The sequence below is a fragment of the Heptranchias perlo genome, chromosome 9 (assembly GCF_035084215.1).
Source record: "Heptranchias perlo isolate sHepPer1 chromosome 9, sHepPer1.hap1, whole genome shotgun sequence".
Taxonomy (NCBI): Eukaryota; Metazoa; Chordata; class Chondrichthyes; order Hexanchiformes; family Hexanchidae; genus Heptranchias; species Heptranchias perlo.
Window position 1 is genome coordinate 17,212,443 of NC_090333.1, and position 11,184 is coordinate 17,223,626.

Here is an 11,184-nt window from a genome sequence, read left to right on the forward strand (position 1 = left end):
GATCTTAAGGACTGGGTGACTATCAAATTGGATGATGGGCAAGGGACATGTGTGTAACTCGGCTTGGTATCATAAAAGATGCGGAATGCGCATCGTCTTTTTAGGGGTGACCTGGATGTCACGTTCCATCAGCAGCAACGTCCAGTGGTTCAGCTGCTGCAACGAGACCAATGTGTCATTGGGCTTTAGTAACAAGTTCATTAAGTCTGTAGCCCGGTAATATAAGTAAAATGCTTGACTGTCCAGAAGGTTGCTAGAAGGTGTCGCCCACATGGGTCAAATGTCTTCTCAACTCCAGCTAGGAGGCGGGATGTGTAAGCGATTGGTGTCAATCTGCTACACACCTCCTGGCTGCTTGGCTTTTGGGTGTGGCCGTCACCTCGAGGTGAAATGGCTGATTTGGGTCTGGAGAGATCAATCGCTTGCTTCAACTTGGTTACTGGATCGATATGTTCATCCGTCCAATCCTGCTGAACTGAATCATCATTTCCTTTGAGTAAGTCGTATAATGGCTTAGCAAGTTCTGCAAACTGTGAAATGAATGATTGTTGATACCCCACCAGCCCCAAAAACGACAGAGTGCCGTTTTTGACACTGGCAATGGTAGCCTCAGTATAATGTCCACCTTGTGGGTGTCAGGCGTCTTTCCATCGTGTGATAGTGATCCCCAGAAAAGATACTTTTGTTTGTAGTAGCTGAGCTTTCTTGGGATTGATTTTTAGGCCGGCCGTCCTTGGTCTGGCCAGAACGTCCCGGAGCATAATCAGATGTTGTTCTCGCATCTTGGTGCCAATCAAAATGTCATCCACATATTGTAGAACAGATTGTAAGTGAGAACATCCCTTCAGTATAAATGCCATACGCTTGTGGAAGATTGTAGGAGAGTTATGGAACCCTTGTGGCGAACATGTCCAGGTATATTGTTGGTCATTGAAAGTAAATGCAAACTTATACTGATCCTCTGGGTGAACTGGAACACTCCAGATTCCATTGGAGATATTGAGGGTTGAAAAGATCTCGGCCGTCCTCGGGACCTGTGCCAGCAACATGGATGAATCGCTCACAACAGGTGTGCACGAAGGTGTGACTGAGTTCAATTTCCTGTAATCAATTTTTTAAAATATTTGTTCATGGGATGTGGGCGTCGCTGGCAAGGCCAGCATTTATTGCCCATCCCTAATTGCCCTGGAGAAGGTGGTGGTGAGCCGCTGCAGTCCGTGAAGGTTCTCCCACAGTGCTGTTATGAAGGGAGTTCCAGGATTTTGACCCAGCGACGATGAAGGAACGGCGATATATTTCCAAGTCAGGATGGTGTGTGACTTGGGGGGGAACGTGCAGGTGGTGTTGTTCCCCTGTGCCTGCTGCTCTTGTCCTTCTAGGTGGTAGAGGTCGCGGGTTTGGGAGGTGCTGTCGAAGAAGCCTTGGCGAGTTGCTGCAGTGCATCCTGTGGATGGTACACACTGCAGCCACTGTGCGCCAGTGGTGAAGGGAGTGAATGTTTAGGGTGGTGGATGGGGTGCCAATCAAGCGGGCTGCTTTGTCCTGGATGGTGTCGAGCTTCTTGTGTTGTTGGAGCTGCACTCATCCAGGCAAGTGGAGAGTATTCCATCACACTCCTGACTTGTGCCTTGTAGATGGTGGAAAGGCTTTGGGGAGTCAGGAGGTGAGTCACTCGCCACAGAATACCCAGCCTCTGATCTGCTTTTGTAGCCACAGTATTTATATGGCTGGTCCAGTTAAGTTTCTGGTCAATGGTGACTCCCAGGATGTTGATGGTGGGGGATTCGGCGATGGTAATGCCGTTGAATGTGAAGGAGAGGTGGTTAGACCCTCTCTTGTTGGAGATGGTCATTGCCTGGCACTTACCTGGCACGAATGTTACTTGCCACTTATGAGCCCAAGCCTGGATGTTGTCCAGGTCTTGCTGCATGCAGGCTCAGACTGCTTCGTTATCTGAGGGGTTGCGAATGGAACTGAACACTGTGCAATCATCAGCAAACATCCCCATTTCTGACCTTATGATGGAGGGAAGGTCATTGATGAAGCAGTTGAAGATAGTTGGGCCTAGGACACTGCCCTGAGGAACTCCTGCAGCAATGCCCTGCGGCTGAGATGATTGGCCTCCAACAACCACTACCATCTTCCTTTGTGCTAGGTATGACTCCAGCCACTGGAGAGTTTTCCCCCTCATTCCAATTGACTTCAATTGACTAGGGCTCCTTGGTGCCACACTCGGTCAAATGCTGCCTTGATGTCAAGGGCAGTCACTCTCACCTCACCTCTGGAATTCAGCTCTTTTGTCCATGTTTGGACCAAGGCTGTAATGAGGTCTGGAGCCGAGTGGTCCTGGTGGAACCCAAAGTGAGCATCGGTGAGCAGGTTATTGGTGAGTAAGTGCCGCTTGATAGCACTGTCGACGACACCTTCCATCATTTGCTGATGATTGAGAGTAGACTGATGGGGCAGTAAGTGGCCGGATTGGATTTGTCCTGCTTTTTTTTGACATGACATACCTGGACAATTTTCCACATTGTCGGGTAGATGCCAGTGTTGTAGCTGTAATGGAACGTTTGGCTAGAGGCGCAGCTAGTTCTTGAGCACAAGTCTTCAGCACTACAGCCGGGATGTTGTTGGGGCCCATAGCCTTTGCTGTATCCAGTGCACTCAGCCATTTCTTGATGTCACATGGAGTGAATCGAATAGGCTGAAGACTGGCTTCTGTGATGGTGAGGATATCAATCGCCAACTACCATCTAGTTTTTTTACCGGCCAAATTGGTGAATTCAGAGCGAATGACCCCTGATGGATCACATTTTGCTCTAGCAGAGAGTCAATTGCAGCCTGTACAAAAGGATGGCGCTCGGTGGGAATTGGATATTGTTTACATTTACTGTGGAGTGGGCCATTAACCCTTTCTTTCTCATCTAACCTACCACAATCATATTTGTTTAGCCATCACCCCATTCATCTGTTCCAGGATTGCTTGAACGCCTGGGTCAGAATGAGTGAGGGGAGGAGACGGTTCAAGTTTCTTAATTGGTGGCGCAGCAAAAACATCAGATATAATCGCGGAAGACACATTAAGCTGTTGTCCAGTCACATCTTTTATCCACAAACATTGGTTAGTATAAACAATCGCTATCCTGTACCGGTTTAATGTTTTGGATCCCAATAGCCCACTACCCATCGGCATAGTCATCGCGACCGGATCAGGTATTCTTATCTGATCAACATGTCAATCACGTAGATTCTTGTACAGAGCCATTACAGCCTTGCAGTGAATGAATAATCCCTGTGGTTCCTGCAAAGTCAGAGGGGTATAAGGTATGTAAGACAATGATGTTAGAACCAGTGTCAACTAATAACATCTGCTGTGGGCCCCCTCTGATCACAGCAGTGACGAAAGGCCGATTGTCACGTGTCCTCCACGAACCTTACTACCGGATAGTCGTGGGGCCAGAACCCCCCGTCATTGTGGGTCCGGACTAGTTGGCTTGCCCCCCACCGGTGGCGCTGTGGCCTGGACCGAATGGACCTGAGGGAGGCTGCCCCCTTCCACCCCCCACTCCTGTTAATTGCTGAGTAGCCAATATTGCGATTAATTTGTCCAATTTTTCATCTGTGAGGGTTCATAGGGAGGAGGTTAGTTGGACCTTGGTCCTGGACCGCCCCCCACACCCAGTCGAGCAGGTGTGCTTCGGCAATCTCTCGCCCAGTGTCCCAGTTTACCACGGTGAAAACATCCTCACCAGGGCGATTTCTGTTCCCTGGTCCAGCACCATAGCCCTGTTGTCGGCCCTAATCCCTGCCATGTCCACTAGTCCTCTTGGGGTAAGGACCCTCTACTATGTGGACCTGAGACTTCCCCCAGGCTTCGCTTCAGTATTAGCCCCTCCGGGCCCAAAGGCTTATATATTCTGATGTGCCTGAAGTACAGCGGCCGTGATTGTGGCCCAAGCACTGTTTCCATTCACTGCCGCTCCCAGGGCTATTTTAACTCTGTGTCAATTTTGAGAAGAACAACTTCTTATATCCCTCCTGATCGCGATGATTTGTCCCTGCTGGGGCCAGCAGCTGGGACATAACGTATAGCTCGTGCAATCTTTGCTCAAATACATGTGGGTGGTCTTGCTGTCCCTGTTCACATTTACCAATCGCACCATAAATATCTATCTGACCCATTCCCAGCACTGCAAGAATAGTATCCTTTACAGCTTGAGAATTAGTGGCGACGGCAAAGACTGCTGGGTCCAACCGTGCCTTGAGGTACGGACTCAAGCCATACAACAATATGTACTTAAAATCCAGATTGTCAAGTTGAGGATGACCCTGGATGAAGATCCCAAATGTCTAAGCGAGCTCTAATGGGCCCCTTCTGACTTTAATCGGACCCATCTCTTGCGTCATCGCCTGTTCTACATGGGCGATTAGGCAAGCCTCCTCGTAATCACCTGTTACTTGATGCGCCTGATTAGTCTGTACATCACCTTGACCTGTTCCTGTGCTCCCTTAGGAAGAGGATCATGGTAATGATACACCCCATCCTCCAACACTCCCCAATCAACCTCATCACCTCCAAATCCACAACTTCCTCGGGTTACTGCCTCTACCACAGCCGCTTTCCACCCCAGCTGACTCCCGAGTGCTTGTATTTGCATCCGACACTGTTGATGGTCAGGTTTACCCATTTCCTTATTCCTTTTGACTTTTCCCTCAGCGCTTCTCTTACATCATCTAACTGCTGTTTTAACTTTTCTACTTCCTGTTTCAGCTTCTTTCTCTCACACTCCTGTGCCACCTGTTCTGACCCTTGAGCAGCTGCTAAATTCACTAGCGCTGATTGGTTTCCTGACATAGCACTTAATTCAGTGATTCGCAAGTGAAAGCTCTCAATTGACTGCTGTAGTTCTCTTTACTCACATTCGCTCTGGCACTTATGCGCCATCATCTCCTCCTTTTTAAATTTTTAGCCCTATCTTCATTTTTAACTGCACAGAACCACATAGCATATCTGTACAAATATTCTGCATGCTTTCCTGGCTTTATTTTCTTAGCCCCGACCTGTTCTCGTATCCAGGCACACCCCTCCTTGTACGGTTCATCCGTTTTGGACGTTATCAGAATTAGCACCTTACCTAGTTTTACTACACCACCTCTGACTTTCTCCTCATACTGGTGGATCCAGTTAGATTCCCCTTTCTTACTCATACTGTTTAATTGTCAGTGGGTAGCGCACCATCCTCACTCCTAGTCTACTAAACTAGTAACCTAACTCTTGGGGGAGGATATGACCCTTTACAAACCAAAGGGATTCAGCTTTGGCTACTTCGTCTTATTTGCCAAGTCCTGCTACGGGTCGCCACTTTGTTGGGCTGGGTGTTAGAGGGTATTCGGCCCTAGGTCATCCTGCCAATGATTTGGCTTGGTGCTTCCAATTGTGTATAACAAGGCTTTATTGTAACATTAGCAGAATCAATAATACAAGCAACAATTAACAGAATCAAGATCAGTATTACCTGGTCCAAGCCTCTGGACAGCAGTGCAGCATGGTAGGTCTTCAAATCTGCTGTGTTTTGTTCTTTTCATGCTCTTTCATTTATATCCTTACATTTGTCAAGTATCAAGGTGAAGGCCCCTCTGAGGTCATCTGACAGTTGACAGTTAACAAGGTTATCTAACACAGAGTTGGTGGTAGGGACCAAAGAAAATGGCTTCAGTCTTTCCAATATACCGGGACTTGATGGTTTGACTTATAGGGAGAGGTTAGATAGACTGGGACTTTTTTCCCTGGAGAGTAGGAGGTTAAGGGGTGATCTTATAGAAGTCTATAAAATAATGAGGGGCATAGATAAGGTAGATAGTCAAAATCTTTTCCCAAAGGTAGGGGAGTCTATAACGAGGGGGCATAGATTTAAGGTGAGAGGGGAGAGATACAAAAGGGTCCAGAGGGGCAATTTTTTCACTCAAAGGGTGGTGAGTGTCTGGAACGAGCTGCCAGAGGCAGTAGTAGAGGCGGGTACAATTTTGTCTTTTAAAAAGCATTTGGACAGTTACATGGGTAAGATGGGTATAGAAGGGCCTGTTTCCATGTTGTAACTTCTATGATTCTATCTATGATTTAATTGGAGGAAATTTCTGCTCATCCAATACTGTACGTTGGACAAGCAGCATGACAAATCGGAGGCAGTAGCGGGGTCGAGAGATGTGGTGGTGAGGTGGAGCTGGGTGTCGTCAGCGTACATCTGGAATCTGATGTGTTTTCGGATGATGTCACCGATGCAAATCCTTACACCCTTGTTCAAAAAAAGGTGTACGGATAAACCCAGCAACTACAAGCCAGTCAGTTTAACCTCAGTGGTGGGGAACTTTTTAGAAATGATAATCCGGGACAGAATTAAGTCACTTGGACGAGGGTGGATTGATTAGGGAAAGCCAGTACGGATTTGTTAAAGGCAAATCGTGTTTAATTAACCTGATAGTTTTTTGATGAGGTAGCAGAGAGGGTAGATGAGGGCAATGCAGTTGATGTGTATATATGGACTTTCAAAAGGCATTTGATAAAGTGCCGCACAGTAGGCTTATCAAGATTGCGGCCCATGGGATAAAGGCAGTAACAACATGGATACAGAATTGGCTAAGTGACAGGAAACAGAGTAGTGGTAAACGGTTGTTTTTCGGACTGGAGGGAGGTGTACAGCAGTGTTCCCCAGGGGTCAGTGCTGGGACCACTGCTTTTCTTGATATATATATTAATGACTTGGACTTGGGTGTACAGGCACAGTTTCAAAATTTGCAGAGGACACAAAACTTGGAAGGGTAGTGAACAGTGAGGAGGATAGTGATAGACTACAAGTGGATATAGACAGCTGGTGGCGTGGGCTGACACGAGGCAAATGAAATTTAACGCAGAAAAATGTGAAGTGATACATTTCGGTAGGAAGAATGAGGAGAGGCAATATAAACTAAAGGGCACAACTCTAAAAGGGGTACAGGAACACTCAGATCTGGGGGTATAGGTGCACAAATTGTTGAAGGTGGCAGGGCAAGTTGAGAAAGCGGTTAAAAAAGCATACGGGATCCTGGGCTTTATAAATAGAGGCATAGAGTACAAAAGTATGGAAGTCATGATGAACCTTTATTAAATACTGGTTCATTCACAACTGGAGTATTGTGTCCAGTTCTGGGCACTGTACTTCCGGGAAGATGTGAAGGTGTTAGAGATGGTGTAGAAGAGATTTACTAGGATTATTCCAAGGATGAGGGACATCAGTTACGTGGATAGACTGGAGAAGCTGGGGTTGCTCTTCTTGGAACAGAGACTGTTGCAAGGAGATTTGATAGAGGTATTCAAAATCATGAAGGGTCTAGACAGTGTAGATAGAGAGAAACTGTCCCCATTGGCGGAAAGGTCAAGAACCAGAGGACATAGATTTAAGGTGATTGGTGAAAGAACGAAAGGTGACATGAGGAAAAACTTTTTTGCACAGCAATTGGTAGGATCTGGAATTCACTGCCTGAGGGGGTAGTGGAGGCAGATTCAATCATGGCCTTCAAAAGGGAACTGGATAAGCACTTGAAAGGAAAATATTTGCAGGGAAAGGGCAGGGGAGTGGGACTAGCTGGATTGCTCTTGCATTGAGTCAGTGTGGACTCGATGGGCCGAATGGTCTCCTTCCGTGCTGTAACCTTTCTACGATTCTAGGGGCAGCATGTAGATGAGAAATAGGAAGGGTCGAAGGATAGATGCAGGAACAGAGAAGCTTAGGGTTGCAGATGCCAATTTTTAAAAGCAGGATGCAGGTATCCAAGTTAGTGCTGAATAAATTTGTGGAGGTACAGATACTCTGTAAATGCAACAAAGAAGCCTAAGATAATCCTTATGACCACTTTTCAGGAGGGTTTATGTACATTCTCCCAAAAATTTCCCCTTGCCATATAAATAATTCTAATAACCCATTATTAATTAAGAAAGACACCGCTGTCAGACCTTCTGATCCTCAACATCAAGATTTCATACATCGAGCATCTCCTGACTTAGTTGGACAAGTCTGGCTTAATATGTCTCTTTTTGCCAAATTTGTCTCAGGAAAAATTGTGATGCAAGAGCTTTATCCGTCACCTCCCATTTCTTTTGTTGAAAGTATCATAGATGTGCACAAGATATTAGCTTTCTGTGTAAATGAAACCAAAAATTTTCATCAACCTTGGCAGTTACATTCACTAGGAAAACAAACTAGGCACAGCCAGTGCCAAGCACATTGGGTAATGATTTTTTTTTTGTTCTTGACAGGGTGCACTTTTTGAAAGCCAAACTATTCATGCAGTGGCCCAACTCATGGAGGATCCTTCTCAGACTCTTAGTTAGACCTGGAGCATTTTGTACGCTTTCCCATGTAGTATTCTCTCCACGTTTCCTCTCCAGATAATCTTACACCTCTGTACTCCAACCTGACCTGACGATACTGGTGTCAGTCCAACTATCAGTTTCTTTTTTTTTTGTTCCCTGAATGTGGCCAATGCTGGCAACACTATTTATTGTCCATCCCTAATTTCCCTCGGAAGGTGATGAGCTGCAACTTGGAACCAGTGCAGCCCTTGTGGCGATAGGGCTTCTGTGATGGTGTTGGGTGCATTACTCCTGTTTGTACAATGAGGAAGAATGTTAAATTATACCATTTTTGTATGGTGTTCCTCTTACATTGAAAGAAATTCTCTTCACAAGAAAACTCCCTCCAACCATGCACTATGTGTTTCATTGCTGACCAAGTGGTGTTTGGAGCTGTTAATTGTTCACTATATTTGTGCTGTCACTGTTGCTTGGGATCTCGGTAATGTCAGAAATAGATAATCTAGCTTTTCCCTGTAATTTTTTATAATTTATTTTTGGTAAGATATGAAGTATTTTTTCCTAGCATGCAAATACCTTTGTGCAGCAACATTAAGTGTTTTAGCTATTGGGCTTCTCACAGCAGCATCTCACAATATAAGAAAGGATATGTAAAACCCTGATGTAAGATTAAAACTAATTTTATTTAGAAAAGAGGGTATGATATTGCAGTGATCTAATTTCAAAAATCAGATTGTGGTAGGCAGTTCTTGCAGTTTGAACCTGTCAACTGATTATTGCCTTGTAATCACTCCTGGTTACCAAATTTTGTGTATTGTATACAAACATAACATTTCCTTTCAAGAGGTCACACTGAAGCAACACTTGTGTTGCAGAGAAAACGAGAAGGAAAGTGTCCTTGAACACATTCAAAGAGCCCAAGATGAGTTCTGTGAGAAATGGGCTGAGCAAAAAATGCAAGAGAATGAGGCACAGCAAGAATCACTGGATAAAGAAAGAGAGCTGGCCAGGAAAAGAGAGCAAGAGCGTAGAAGAAGAGAAGCAGTAAGTAGCCCAAGTCAATTCTTTCTGACAAACTAATTGCTATTTATTTCACAAGTGACTAAATAGTCAATATATTAATTGTACAGTGCTCAGTGATAGTTTTTATGATCGTTTGTCCATTTCCAAGAAACAGTTTCCACCCACTAGTAAAAACCACACATACATTAAATTCTTCATTCACAGTAGGAACCTAACATGAAATTCATCTGTGTCATAGCAGTTGAGTCTGCAATTAAAGAAGAGAGACTCGGTGAGTGAGTTGCTTCTTTGTATTTATTAAGAAATGCCCCAATTTTGGTGCTTCTAATACAATGTAATGGATTGGTAGACAAGAGAGTGACTTTTTAAGAAAAGGCTATTTGCCTTAACAAGATCAATTTTTTTGATTTGATCTCAACTCCACCTACCCATATTTTAACAAATTTCCTTACTCTCCATATATCCATGCAGTTGCCCCTTGAACGTATCCATGCCTTCCACTTCAATGACCTTTTCTGGTAACTTATTTCATGTATCTATACCCAAAAAGGTGCAAGGAACTAAGGGGGAGAAAGTCGAATATTCAGCTCCAATCATCTTAATTCCCTCAAGGAATGGTAATTTTTCACTGTGTTCAGACAATCAATGATGGCTCCCATATTGACCAGATATTTTTCTCTAAGCAAGGAATCTTTTTTGTCTTTAAGCACTTTTGGGTCTTTTCTAACCTTACCTCAGATTATTTTGGTGCTCATCATACTCATGGGTAATTTCCAACTCCCCATTAGTTTGAGTGTCCATCCTAGCCTTGAGATCTAGATAAACTTTTGGTAACATGCCCAGGAAAACAAGTCAAATAACCCTGTCTAGAAATTGCTTTTAGTTACTGGCCATAATCTATACCTCCATAATATCATCCTCCAGCATTACAGCATCCCATAGGACCTTGATTTTACTATTTAAAATATGAAGCAAATTTATTTTACAGGAGACAAACAAGCAAGAATAACAGCCAAATTGTAATATATTTACAGTAGACATCCTACTGCCTAACTCTATAAGTGGACAAAATAATATGACAACTCTAAGAACTAAGCCAATGCTTTGTAAATAGCTTTTAAATAGTGTTTCTTTTTCTAGAATTTTTTTGCCACTAATTAATTTAAACTGTTTCTTGGAAATTCAAACTGATTTTTCTCTCTTGCAGGAGTTTCAACCTATTCAATTTGTCCTGAGACTTTCAAACTGATTCTTTAATTTAAATAGAACAGCTCTTTAAGTGTTTTACCCCTTTTTGGAATTTGAGAATTAGATTTGCTTGAACATACAAATTTGAACAACATTCATCTTCATCTTTTTACAGATGGCAACTACTATTGATATGAATTTACAGAGTGATATTATGGCAACATTTGAAGAAAATCTTTATTAGAAATCTTGGCAATGATTTGGACTCTGGTCATGCAAAAGTAAATATCCCATCTGTATGATGGTTGAAATGATCTGAATTGACAGGTTTTGAGTTTGCAGTTTTTTTTAAAGTATATTCTGGACTCCACACTGTGTGAGTTTGACCGCCAAATGCTTATTGGAATTTTCCCTGTATATAGAGGAAGATGAAAGAACTTGCACTTATGTAGTGCTTGTTTTACATCTCTCAAATGTCCCAAAGCTCTTCACATAAATGAAATACATTGTGCAGTTACCGTTATGTGGGCAAATTGTTTGGGGACTGTGGTTCCCAGTTGGTATATGGGGTATTCCTATCCCTTAAGGCCATCTTTTGTAAACCTGATTTTTTTTTTAAAAAGTGA

The 11,184-nt window shown here is 43.8% G+C and overlaps 1 protein-coding gene across 1 annotated transcript in view; it reads left to right on the plus strand.

Annotated features, from left to right (window-relative positions):
* Window positions 1–10,810, plus strand: part of brdt (bromodomain, testis-specific) — a 167,493-nt gene extending 156,683 nt beyond the window's left edge. The window contains exons 20-21 of the mRNA XM_067989576.1: window positions 9,223–9,391; window positions 10,734–10,810. Coding sequence (XP_067845677.1) covers window positions 9,223–9,391; window positions 10,734–10,802 — 238 coding nt within the window. The 3' untranslated portion in view covers window positions 10,803–10,810. The remainder of the gene's footprint in view (window positions 1–9,222; window positions 9,392–10,733) is intronic.
* The last annotated feature ends 374 nt before the right edge of the window (window positions 10,811–11,184 follow it).